This window comes from Pelecanus crispus, chromosome 9 (genome assembly GCF_030463565.1).
Source record: "Pelecanus crispus isolate bPelCri1 chromosome 9, bPelCri1.pri, whole genome shotgun sequence".
Lineage (NCBI taxonomy): Eukaryota > Metazoa > Chordata > Aves > Pelecaniformes > Pelecanidae > Pelecanus > Pelecanus crispus.
The window spans coordinates 18,793,214-18,806,550 of record NC_134651.1 but is presented as its reverse complement, the minus strand read 5'-3'; the positions used below and the strand labels follow the sequence as shown (position 1 = coordinate 18,806,550).

At 37.5% G+C, this 13,337-nt stretch overlaps 1 protein-coding gene across 1 annotated transcript in view; it reads left to right on the top strand.

Annotated features, from left to right (window-relative positions):
• The first annotated feature begins 59 nt into the window (after positions 1-59).
• FBXO36 (F-box protein 36) overlaps positions 60-13,337 on the top strand; it is a 28,191-nt gene continuing 14,913 nt past the window's right edge. Inside the window, exon 1 of the mRNA XM_075716513.1 lies at positions 60-155. Coding sequence (XP_075572628.1) covers positions 60-155 — 96 coding nt within the window. The remainder of the gene's footprint in view (positions 156-13,337) is intronic.

Genomic DNA, 13,337 nt, shown 5'->3' with positions numbered 1-13,337 from the left:
CCCCGCGTGATGTCCGCCTCTTCCTGGTTGCCATAGACACCGCCTTCCAGCGTCCCAAAATGGCGTCGCTGCTGCAGGAGAAGGTGTTCGAGCTCTGCAGGCAGGCCCCGGCCCCCAGCAAGGACTTCTGCCAGCTGCTCGTCACCCGGCGGGAGGTGGGTGCCGTGCTGCCCGCGGGCGGGGAGCGGCGCCTGCCCCGCAGCTCTCTTCCCCTCGCCTCATGGTCGCCGCTTTTTCCTCCGCCCGGGAAGGAAGGCGGCGGGGGCCTGCCCCCGGCCCCTGAGGCAGCAGCGGCTTTAGCGAGGGCTCGCCCTTGGGGAAGGGCTGGCGAGGAACGGAGGGGCTCGCAGCGCCGTGCCGGGGAAGGGCGGGGGTCGGCCATTAACGCCGCCGGGTAGCGAGCCGGCAGGCGCCCGCAGTAAGTGCGGCTGGTTTGGCCTCCTGAGGGCTGGGAACGCCTTGCTGTAGCCTGGGATGTGGTGTCGGTACGTAGCTGGGGAGCAGGTAGGGGCTTGCTACCAAAAAGGGTGATTTCCTAGCACGGGTGAAAGCGTGTCTGGACGAGGAGCCTGTGTATGTGGGAGATTCGTTCTTCCTAGAGTATCCCAAGCCTGTGGGAAGGGGCTCTGGGTGAGGACCAGATGAAGGGAGAGAAAAAAGATCCTTCAAAACGGTGACTTAGTAGCCTTGGGAAAAAGTATATACACGTCTGTGATTTTGTAACCTTCAAACAAACTTAAGTCTACTCTCAGAAATGCCTCACAAATAAATGAGATAGTAACACTTAAAAGTAAACAAATAACAATCCTTAAGTAATATCACGGTATTTCTCCCAAGGAAAGGCAAGTTTAGCTGCACTCTCAGCGTAACTAGACTTAAGGCGGGGGAAACAGCAGTCTAACATCTCGTTCCAGGAAAATAAAATTACACTGCCCATCTGGGAATGAGAAGACTGTGCATATTTTCCATGTGGTACCTGAAGATGTTTAGGTGTCCTGCCTTATGGCTGTGTACGTAACTGGTTTTCTGATCAGGGAAATAAGCAATGCTAAATATCCTGGAAGAGGTTTTTATGAACTTTTTTTTTAAAATAGGCTACAAAATGTGCTATATGAACATTTTTCAGAATAATCTAATAGTATTCATTGATGAGGGATATTTGACAGTAAATGAATGAGACTTAACAAATCTGGTTATGGGTTTGTAAGATTATGAAATAGACATGCAAATCTTCTTTAATTTTTGTTTCCTTTTGACCTATTTTTGACTGGGTTGACTTTGTATGTATGATATGAAGACAGATGATTGTCTCGGGCTGGAGATATTGATTTAGAAGTTATGAAGTTTCAAAAATTTTTCTGAGGAAATTTTTAAAATGTCTCACTGGAACAAAAAACCAACATATTTTGAAACTAGGAGGACGTTTTTGTTTTGTTTTCCCAAAGTAAACCAAAATAGTGAACATACTTTCTTCCAGGGATGAGGGAATTGTCAGGTTTGTCACTGAGAAATTGGGGGGGGGGAGGAGGTGACAGACTGAAGTCCACATGCAATTCCAAATGATCTGTGTTCTGTATATTATATGCTACTTGTTTTGGTCTCTGTGGTGCCAAGATTTTCTTTTTAAATCACCAGTGTCTTTAGCAGTTTCAGAAGGGGTTTTGGTTTTGTTCTACTCAAAAAAAAAACTTTAAGGTAGAACTGACAAAGCAACCTTAGGGAGCTTTGAGTTCCACCAAAATTGAGAGTAATTATGGCACTGCACAATAGCTGGGAAGTACATGCTTTTCTGTAGCTTAAGTCTTGTAAGGGGCCTGTCCCATTGACCTCATGGGAATCACATCAGTGCTGTGCCTGTTCATGGAAAATGTAATTAAGTGTTATGGGGTTTTTACCATTCACTTTTGCACTCAGATAATAAAAAATAAGCTGTTCCTTCTTAATTATCTTCAGGTTTTTGGTTCTCTTATTGGTTTCCTGTCAAACACTTCACATAGCTATTTTTGGTTTGGTTTTCAGCTGCCCAAATATATCCTCAAAACAAACCAAAGTCAGTTAACATAAACTGTGCAAAAAGCTTTGTAACTGTCAGTGGAAGTAAGTTAAAATTATTCTGTAAACGTTTATTGTACAAAAACATTACCAGGAAGTTAGTGTCATTGAAAAAGAACTCGTTTGGATCATTTGAAAAAATTCGTTTTGATTTTATGACAGTAAGATCAGTTGAGTATGATGCAGTGAACATATGTATTTGAATATATCACTATATCCTCTGAAGCTGATGTATCTGATTCCAGCAAAACTTCCCAGTTCAATTACATTTGAATTCACTGTTGTGAATTGAAAACAACTAACTTCACATAAGTAGTCTCTGCAGTTTTAACTGCTGTACACATAAAACTTCTGGATGCTAGTTAGCCTTTCTGCAGGCTATGGAGTCTCCTGAGAAGAGATCTGTGTCAAAAATAGTAATTGTTGGTATATGCATCACTGATGTGCCAAGTTATGTATCATGTAAAATATATTTAGCCATACTGCCTTGGCATCTAGGAGGCCTAGTTGTTGGTTCACATTCCCAGTATTCTATTTTGCAGTCTCCTAATAAATAATAGTCATTGCCTGAAAGACCTTACAGTCTAAGCCTCCAACCTTGCACATGAATGCTGAAGTTTGCTACTTTGAATAGTCCTGTTCTTCAAAGTCAGTGGTTTCAAAACAGTCCATTGTTTTTCTTGAAAAACAAAAAGGGAGTTTGTGGCTGCATGGTGGATTTGTATGAAGGCTCCTATATTTCTGTGAGTGTTGCCCTACTTTGAATGGTCTACCTGGGCTTTACATGAGCAGTAAATTCAACTCCTTCAGGATGAAGTTATAAATTTACTGGGCATGTCTTGCACAGCTCCAGAGTGCATGTACCTGTGGTCATGGCCAGGATTTCCAGGTATCAGCTGACTATCAAGTCAAATTGTCATAGAACCAGAAATCCTGTACAAGTACAGAAGGTCTTAAGAATGTGTTAGGGCAAAAAATTTAGTTGGACGAGCAGGCCGTATCTCCGGGGAAAGCAAGTCCATGGCAGCAGGCTTTGTGTTCAAACAAGCATTGTGAAATGTCTGTGGCTTTTGTTTAGCTTTTTCCCTCGTTCTAGGGAATTAACATCATTCTCCCATCATGCAACCTGATAGGTTAGGGATGCTCTCCAGAAGGCATTTTTGAAGTCTGCTACTGCCTCAAGATCAGTAGGCTGAAACTATTGTATATTGTATAACTAAAAATAAATTAATTGGAATTGCTGTAAATTTTTAAAAAAGAGCATCTCTGAGAGCAGAGTTAAGCATACACTAAAGAAGTTTGCTGAAGCTAAGTGTAGGACAATAGTCAAAGAAAGAGGACAAGACAGGCAAAAAGAGTACCGAGGGTGTGATACCACAGGGGCACGCATCATCAGCTGTAAGCATGTGAATTATTTTATTACTGCAAAAAGAAATTGGAAAACATTTATTTATTACTTTCAATATTGTCAGGTGTAATAATAGCAAGGTGTACTTCAGCATGCTTGTTTGTGTTTAACTCAAATCTAGAGAAATTAGGACACCTGGAAAAAGGAAAGCAAGGCCTGTTGCGGGCAAGCAAGATATTGGAAGCAGACAAAAGCAGAGGCTACTTGGAACTCTTATAACCAATCAAACACAGTAGTTGAAAAAAATTAAAATCACTAGAAATACACCCGCTTGTCTGTGTATTTGTGTCCAAAATGTGACAAGGAGATCCTGATGGTAACTTTTCATTTTGCAGCAAGAGACAGCTTCCATCCCAGATACAAATTCGATTTCAATTACATTTCAAAAATTAGAGCCATTAATCAGGACTTTATAAAAAAAGGTATTGACTACCCAGTAGTGAGCATGCACTTGCATTGAGAAGTTAGGAAGGGAAGATTACCAACTAGTTCCTGCATAAGCTACTTCAAGGAGGAGGCATAGGAGAAGGGGAGAACCTTGTAACTTATTGCAAATAACTCTTCTAAAAGTAGACTGTATAGAGGTACAGATGCATAAGTGAGTTGGATTGTACAGAAGGAGAGAGCTTTTGAACCATCAGTGAAAAGAATTTTTTTCAAGTAGCTATTTTAAGGCTGCAATCATAACTTTACAAATGCAGGAAAACTATCCCACATATTTCCCCTGTGTGGGCATCTACCAGTCCCACTGCAGAAATATAAGACTGAAAGAGACGACTTCAGGTCATCAAGTCCTAGTCCCTGCTGTTTCATCCAGCCACATAATAGATCTTCATAGCATAAATGGGACTTGATGTGTTTCAAAGGTAGTGAGGCTTTTTTTTGCCTTGCTGCTTCACACAGAACAACTGCTCCAGATCATAATTTCTCTGATGGTTAGAAATGCAGTTATACAGACTGATTTACAGCTTATTTTGTATGTGGATATTTTTTAGCTTGAATACTGCCCTTGTGTGTAGGTAACAAGGTTATATATGTGTGTATATGTGTATAAAAAATGTTATATATATTTAATAAATATGCCCTCTTGATAGGGTTTGTTTTGTTTTTTCAGTCTCCACTTGTGAAACAGACTGTCTACTTCCTGGTCACTTCAGTATCTTTTTGCCGCATTTGTTCCCATTAGAACTTTTCTTCTTAGGAAGTCCTACAAGTGCCATGTGCAAAGGCATTGTTACTTCCCTGTGTCTTCTGGAAAAGTCTATGTGATTTAAATTTTAGGATTGTATTTAACTTTACCAAAATCGCATTTGTGACTCTTGATCATCCTTTGATCATTATTATTCCAATGTCTTTCTCCTCCTCTGTCAATTTTCAATCTATAACCTTTTGGTTTATGGCAGAAATTATTTCTAAATGAATGACTTTGCCATTTGTACTTTTCAATGTCTTTTTTTTTTTTTTTTTCCCCCCCTCCAGGAGTGCTTTGAGTTGTTATGGAGGAGAAGTTGGTGTATATGTCAGGATAAACATATTAAATAGAAAAACATGCTTGGCCACAAAATGTGTGCTAGGAATCCTGCTAGAAGTCGTGAGAACAGTGGATAGTTTTTGTTTTGTGTGAGTGCATGTAATATTACATAGAATAGCAATCTTTTTTGTCTAAGGCTGACATCAGGGATGGCAACTTGTTTAACATATGCCTTTCCATCTACCTTTCACTGCACGTGTTTTTCAATCACTCTTGAAATGCCAAATTAATATTTTACATGCCAGTTATAATTTGGCAACGTTTGTCACAAACAACAATAGACGTTATCTGTTTGTACGAAGCACGCAATAAATCATATGGTTTCCAACATTAAACATAAGATGACTTGAGATAGCCACACAAATAACCTTTCAAAATACAATCTCTTATAAATTGTCTAACAGATGATAAATACAAGTTTTGAGAAGTGCATGAGAGGAATCCATATGGTGGGGTAGTGTAGAAAAGGTGGGTCACTCATTTTGGTCAAACAGGGAATATAGACACCCCCCCCCCAAAAAAAAAAAAAAAAAAAAAAGTCTGGTGCTTAATCTGTTTAAAGGCAGGCTGACAACTAGAAAGATGAGGCTGGTAACAAAAGAAACGTAATGGGAAAATGATCCACTCAACATGTAATTAATACTAGCATCTGTCACCATTTAATGAATGCTGCACTAATCAGAGGATTTTGTCATGTTAGTAAAATGTTTAGCTACTTACCCGTAAAAGGCAGGCATCAAATGTATACAGAACTAATGTTGTTCTGTGCAGCATTCCATATATGATCTGCTCATATAACAGTCAGGATAACTGAATTTTATCAGATATGTAACTGCAGAATTGTATGTTTGGTCAGAGATCAGCAACTACATTCTCTAACAAACATATACAGGACATTTAGAGGAGCAAATAGTATAAGTAACTAGGCAAACAGTTCTGATGACTGTTCTTGTTCTTTATCTGTCATTGCTCCCATTGTTTAGTGTTCATTTCTAGATCTTCAATCAGTTTCTGATTAAATCAATATATTCTGAGCACAGAGTATGATTTTGGATGCTGAGAATTACAATATTTTCTTAAAAGATCCTGCAATGAATTGTTTTCATTTAAAAAATAAAGTTGTTTTCTGGCTTTTTTAGTTGTAGGTAAAAATTCTGAACATACAGCACTTAAATCTTGCATTGTCAATAAAATTTCAATTTTAGGAGACATCACTAAGTGATTGTTTTACTAGTTGCGGGCTGGTTGTTTTTCAGTTGTGAATACCTTCAGGCTCTATTGAAACCTGCAAGGATAGTTCCTCCATTTTGAAAAACGGTACTATAAAGTTAACTAAGTGTTGCCTTTGTATCTTGGGCTTGTTTTTAATTCTTAATGATGACACTTGATATATAACCTATTTGATTGACAGAAGATGCCATGTGAAGTGTTTAAGCCAGATGGATTGGGGGGAAAAAAAATAACAGATGTTATTATAGTAATTAAGCTGAAATTAATTTCATGTTATACGAAACAATTTTTTGCAAGATAAGTCTGATTTTAAGTAAAGATCTGTGGGAGATGAACCTTTTTCAAAGTCATACTATTTTATTTGCATTTGAAACCTGAAGGATGCCATACCAGTTATTGCGTAGCTGGACCAATTCTATTAAAGTCTCTTCTTTGACATTTCAAATGGAGAATTTGAGTTCTTAACAAACCAAAAAAGCACACAAATTTCTCTAAAGGGTGTTTAAAAAACAATAGTTCTGTTATGAGCTATTTGCAGAGGACTTCAATTGCATAAAACTAGCAACTTGTTGTTGTTGTTGTCTTAAATTAGAATCATTTCAAGCATAGTTTGATGACTTCAGGAGAAAGAAGCCATTTTGTTCCAGCTCAAGAAATGCTCTGTTATGCTGAAAAAGTGTATTTCCAAAATAATTGAACACTTTCATGGTAATGGTATCACACAGTATTAAGCAATTATCATCAGGAGAATGTTAAGCCTAAAATACATAGGGAAATCTCCTTTGCTTTTTCGCTGTCTCTAATTCAGATACCTAAGTAAACAGTAGAACTGCTTGGAAAATGGAAACAGTTCTCTGGGGAAATAATGCTGTATTGGAAAAACATGAATATTTTTGGGAGTTTCTATCCAAAGCTAAAATATGTTGCTTTAGCAATGTTGTGATGTTGTATTATAGTTTGGATGCCTGATAGTATCTCTAACTTCTTCCATAATGTGCCACCTCTGGATGTATGCAGTTGCTAGATCTTATCCATAAGGTTTTGGGAAAGATTTGGGAATTCTTTGGTCACACTGCAATACTGAAGATGTAAACCAGCACAAGAAGCCAACTGATACAGGAAAATTTGGACTTCTAACAACTGAAATGCAATTTGTGCTGTGTTACAGTAGCAATGTTGACATTTCAGGGCTTTTGTTATTGGTGGATCAAGGTTTCTCTGCGGAAGGCATCACATACAGCAATATAAGTGGTGGCTTTTTCCTTCCCAGAAGACTCAGTTCTTTCACTTTTTGGCTGCCTGTTTTGATTTTTTTTCCCCATGAACATTACTAAATACTTAACCCTGTGAAACATTCATTTATGACATTAGAGATATAACTGATAGGAGGTCCTTAAGTGGTTATTACTTGTGAAGTTCAGTTGTTTGTGAGCCTACAATAATTCAGTACTGTCATGTGGACTTATAAAACTCCTTTTTCAGTAGTGGTTGAGCTGTTATTTGAAGATGCATTTAAATATTGTCATATCTATTTCAATTAAAGTACGTTAAATATAATAAAGATATTTTAGTTATTATTATTTGCTATTAATCTGGTTTTCTGTATCACTGGTAGCCTAGGGATGATTTTTTCTTTTGTCTACGCTGGTTTTGGTCCACTTGTAGCTAGTCTTTAGTATATAGACAGTAGTATCACACTGAATTGCAATGTTTAAGCTCCCATTTTATTTTAAGTTTTATGCATGGCTCTAATATTTGTGGCTTTCTTCAAAGGTATCATGCTCGATCTAGTTCTACTTGCCAAGATTGATTTTCAGGTCATGAAGGTGTAATAGTTTGTTAAGGTAAGCAATCACCACTATCTTCCACGTAATTCAGTAAATGTTCCTACTGTACCTGAGTGTTGTTTACATGTTCATTATTGTCAGTGCTTGTTCTTCCAGAGAAAGATTTAGTTATATTCTTCACTTGCCTTACTTTAGGTAGTACAGCCCTTATCCCTGTTGCTCTCTGTCTTGGGAAACCTCAGGAGTAATTCTACTTTTGTGTTACCAAAGGTAAGTTTGTGTTCCTATCTATTGTCTTGTTTCCCTTCTTCCTGCTTCAAGTTAGGAAAATAATTATTTCTTCTTTTCTGTTGCCTTTATTAACCAGGAGCAATTTTCCTTATTTCATTTGCCACACACAGAGCAGCATTCATAATGAAGAACCATCAGATACATTTACTTGACTAGGTGTACCATATATTTATGTTTTGTTCATTTATCAAAAATCAATTAAATGCACTCAGTAATGTGTTCAAGGGAAGGAAGAAGGAAAAAACAGTAGAAGGCAAAGCTAGAAAAGGATCAGGATTTTTATCTCAAGGTGTGCTAGGCTATGAAAGGTCTTATCTAAAGATATAAAAATTTAAAATCTGTTTTCAAACAAACCTGCTAAAGCTGGTCTAAACTGCTCTATGGATGTTTATTGTAAATATTTACTTGCTATTGATTGGGTATAAACTAAATCAGTTTGTGTTAAACTGAAATAAGCCTAAATTAAACCAAAGTAAAAGTGCCTGCAGTTTTTGGATGGACTTCACTAAACTAGATTAGAGTTGTGCACTGGGTACAACCAGTGTAAATGTCATTTGTTGGATGAAACCTGAATTAGACAAATCATCTGGAGAAGTGTAGTAACTAGAATGCTAGTGCACAGTAAAATGATCAAAATCATTTGTCAAAAAAGGCAAAATGATATTGTAGAAGCAGCAGCCTAGGAGAGTGTCTGAAGCTAGAGTTCTAAATACCATAATAGGATGATAGTGAACAATAGAGTGAAAGGAATGACAACAGAGGGGGATTGCAGGCAAGAGAAGCTGTGTAGCTGGAAAGCATTAAAAGAGCAAGCAGGTACTTGTGACAAAAAAAATGCAATGTATGTTTCTAATATATATGCACATCAAATTATGACAGCTGATAATGAAAGGATAGATTTCAGCATTCACTAACTTGGTGCTACAGCTGAATTGTGCAGCTGTTCCTTCCTATGCAGTTTACAATGAGACTGAAACTGACAGGTAGCAAGTGTTAAGTTTAATGTAAAACAAGAAATTAAAATTGGACTGAACAAAAGTAGTGTTTGAAGAAACAGAAAGAAAAAAAACTTTTCAGAGAGCATGCTACCTGTAGTACTGAGTTGATAATTGATAGAGAAAAAGGGCATACTTGTCACGACAGAGTTTTTTTGAAAACTGGAGACACGGGTAGGAATCAAGTATATCAGAATGCCTGCACAATGTGATGGATTCTTTAGTGTTCTAAGAAAGTGTGATGAGATTTTAGGGGCCAGCGCAATAGATGTTTCTCCAAATTTAGAGAGTAAGAGGTGTCAGTGCTGAAAGTGAGCTGACCACATAAGAATATAGGAAAACAGTTTTCAGCAGACATTAAATTAGACTGGTTGCAGATACGTACAAGTCAGGATGATAAGAAGTAGCCAAGAAGAGAGCGGTGGTGTGATTGAACTAAGACGTCATCCGTAATGAAAACAACTGCCAGACACATGCACATACCCTGTTAAAGGAGATGCAGATTGCCTAGAAAAGGACTTTCCATTATAATACTGCTGTACTTTAGGACTTTTATACACATAACAGGGAGTCTGACAGTTCTGTTTGGTTTTTTTACTCTAATGAATAAGAAAAAAAAAAGGGGGGGGTTGGGGAGAAGAAATTTAAAGCCTAGTCTAGACCTGAAATTGTAACAAGGAGACCTCAAAACTGAGGTAAGGACAATGAAACTAAAAGAAATGGTTTCAAATGAAACCTGTCAATGTCTTACCCATCTAGAAAGGAATGTTATGTCTTGCACTTAGCTAGCATCCTTTGTTCTGTTAAATAGTGGAATAATCTCTTTGTGGCAGTCTTATCTAGGTCTGCCTGTTTAATCATGTTAATAAATGGCAAGTATCATGCTCATAATTGAAGACTCTGATCCTCAAGAGTAATTTTTTATTCCCTCTGGTAGTGTTGTTTTCCCCTCAGCACATACCCCCCCCTCCTTCTGCATTGTCTCTCACTCTTATGCTCTTGTATTGTTTCCTCTGATCTATGTGCACAAGTCTGTATAAAGGTAGAAGTCAGCCTCCAAAGCACCTGTGCTGTAAGCATCTGTGATAAGATCTTTACATTTTTTTTCCTTACTTTCTTGCCTTGGTTCTGCCCTCCACCACCACCCCCCCCCCCCAAGCTCTGGGAAAACCAATGAGGAAAGATACTAATATAGGAATAAACCAGATATGTAACTGAGGGGAAGGGAAGAGACCATGTCAAAGCAGCAGATTTATTGATCAAACATAACTACTGCATTCCCCAAAGGAAGCTTTTTATTCCATCTTCCTCCTGTATTTTACTAAAATGTTCTTCAGATACTTTAAGTGGAAGCCTTTAGTAGTCATGCAGACACGCGCATGCAGAGCTGATCCCTTAGCTGAAGTGGGTTGATGTTTCTGAGCATGAGTGAAGTGGGGGGGAAAAAAGAACAGCTTCATAGTTGCTACATATGAAATATTGGAATTGTGACATTTCTTTTCTTCTCCATGCACTTGAAATACTTGTTAATAGCAACTCACAAAACAGCTTGCATTGACACCAGGAAGTCATCTTTCTTCCCATATGCCATTGTCTTTACAGTTGTACTCTACTGCAGTCACTGTTTTATTTTTGTTTGCTAACTAAATTGTTTTATATTTTCTTACTATTAATAGTACTTTTTTTTTCTCCAAAACCAAAGCAGGCATAGGGGAAAAGCACCTTCACATTGGGAAAAGCAGAGTTAAATATTACTGTATTGATTTACTCTTCTTAATAGTGTCCTTCTACCTGTCTCATACAGTATTGTTTTTTTCTCTGAACATCTTACATTAAAACGGAATTCATTTTTTAAACTCTGTAATAGCAGAATGATCAGGTTAAGGAGATGGATCTAAAGCCACAATGTGTTATAAGGAGACTTCTATTATTCTGTTTTTCATTGGTAAATGAACAAACTATTTAATCAGATATGAGTGTTAATCACTTTCAGGATAGTACTGGTGAAGTTGTATGATGTGGAGCTAATAGTTTAGTGCAAACAGTATTTTTTGCTTTATCTAAAGTGTTTAGACGATATTTTAGCAGTAGTTTTGGAGCATTTTGTCATCTATTAAGCTATTCATGTTTATGATCTTAAAGTCCAGTTATAAAATTAAGCTGGTTTTCTGTTGTTGCTTGGAAGATAAAGACGGAAGATATCCATCTTCAATAGCAATGAGTGATTACGTCTGCTTTTCAGTTCTGATGTTCATTACAGCAACCCAAAATCTCCAAAAGAAGGCAGACTTAAAAACATATTAAGAGTTTTGTTTGGGTTTTGTTTTTTAAATCTCACTCTTATGTAGAACAAGGAAGCTGGAAATAACTCTTTTTCCTGATGGACAGTGAATTCCTTGTGAATTCTTCTTTTACACTCTAGGTCAAGCTAAATGTTGTGGGGTAATGATGGTGTACAGTAGGCCATCCATCCTCATCCTCTGCTGGCTCTTCTCCATATTCTTATATTTACAAAGGATTGAAATAGCCAGCTGAGCATTTACCTTATATCCATACATATTATAGAAGCATAGTTGGACAAAAGTTTGGATTTTCAGGTAAGTGTCCTCAGGTGATCACACTTGCCAAAAAAGCTCCATACAATATGATAGCAAGGCTCTGAAAAAGCTAGTAGGCGGCCACAAAAGAGAAACCTTGGTGTTCACAGATTGAGATGCTGATGGAATTTCATAAAACTGGCAAAAGATGCCTCTCCAACTGCAGGGCTTACGTCCTGCTACGGAAAAAAAAACTTACTGCAAGCAATAGATATGAAAGAGCTGCTTAATTTTTGCAAGACTTTTGTGTAGCCTTCATTAACTATCTTAAACATGAGAGTGACTGCCATTTTTGTTTGTGTAGAGACAGTGAGGAAATTATTAGGAAAAAAAAGTTGCTGTGTAACTGTGCCAAGATCATGGTATGAATATTTGGTAATATTTGTTAAATGTCGTCTCTGTAACAATCAATTTCTTTACCTGTTTCACAACATCTTGTGAGATACTGGTATGTTGCTTGTTATGCTGTATGAAGGCACAGTGGGAATATTTATTTAAACAAAGGATATCTTGTCATTGCCAAGAATCTAACTGGTTTTGGAGGCCGGAGGAAAAAAGAAGACTTAAGAGATTCTTCAGTTTCACAAGATCTGCATTCTTGCTTTTAAGTTAATTGCAATACGCCATTAGTAGCCTTACATGAAACAATGGCCTATGTGTGTTACTGTTCTTCAACAGCTTATCCCACAGGGATCAAAATAGCATTTGCTTTAGCTGCATCAGTGTCAATGCATAAGGATAGCCTCACTCTAGCTCTTGATGAAGTTATTTAACATTTTATTTTAGTTCTTTTGCAAATACCTGTGCATTGTTAGTGCTACTTGGTTCCGTATTTTAGATATAATACATGGTTGCCTCTTCTTGGTGAAAAGTGAGTAAAATTTTAAGGCGCCTGTTTTTGGAGTGAAGTGACCTAGAAGCCTAAGCTTCATTCAACTTGCAAAATGAGCATAGCTTTGTCTAATCCAAAAGATTTCTATCGCCCTACTCAAATTTTCCTTTATTACTTACGCAGTCAAAGCTGTAGTGTGGACATAGCTGCAACTGCATGAAAAACTTTACAGTGCTGTCTCTCAATTAGATGTGGCTATGTGAGAATAAGAGTAGAGAAAGCTATGACAGGAGGAATGCTTTTTCATAGGTAAAATTGCATCTACACTAACAGGGACTGGAAAGATGAAGGAAGCAGGTAAGCTGGTAGTTTTCACTGTGCTAATTAATTTCAGAATTTTAAAAAAAATTATATACCTAGTGAAGGCATTTGACTTTATGGCTTGGAAATTGAGCTTAGGTTTGCAAACTCTTAGGCAACAGATTAGCTGGTACTGGCATCAAGTGATCAATTAACTGAAAGATATTTAGGTATACAGATCATAGCTTTAGAAACATCTATCTTATAGTTACGTCCTTGAAGATGTTTTGGTAATGATATTTATTCCACTTTTA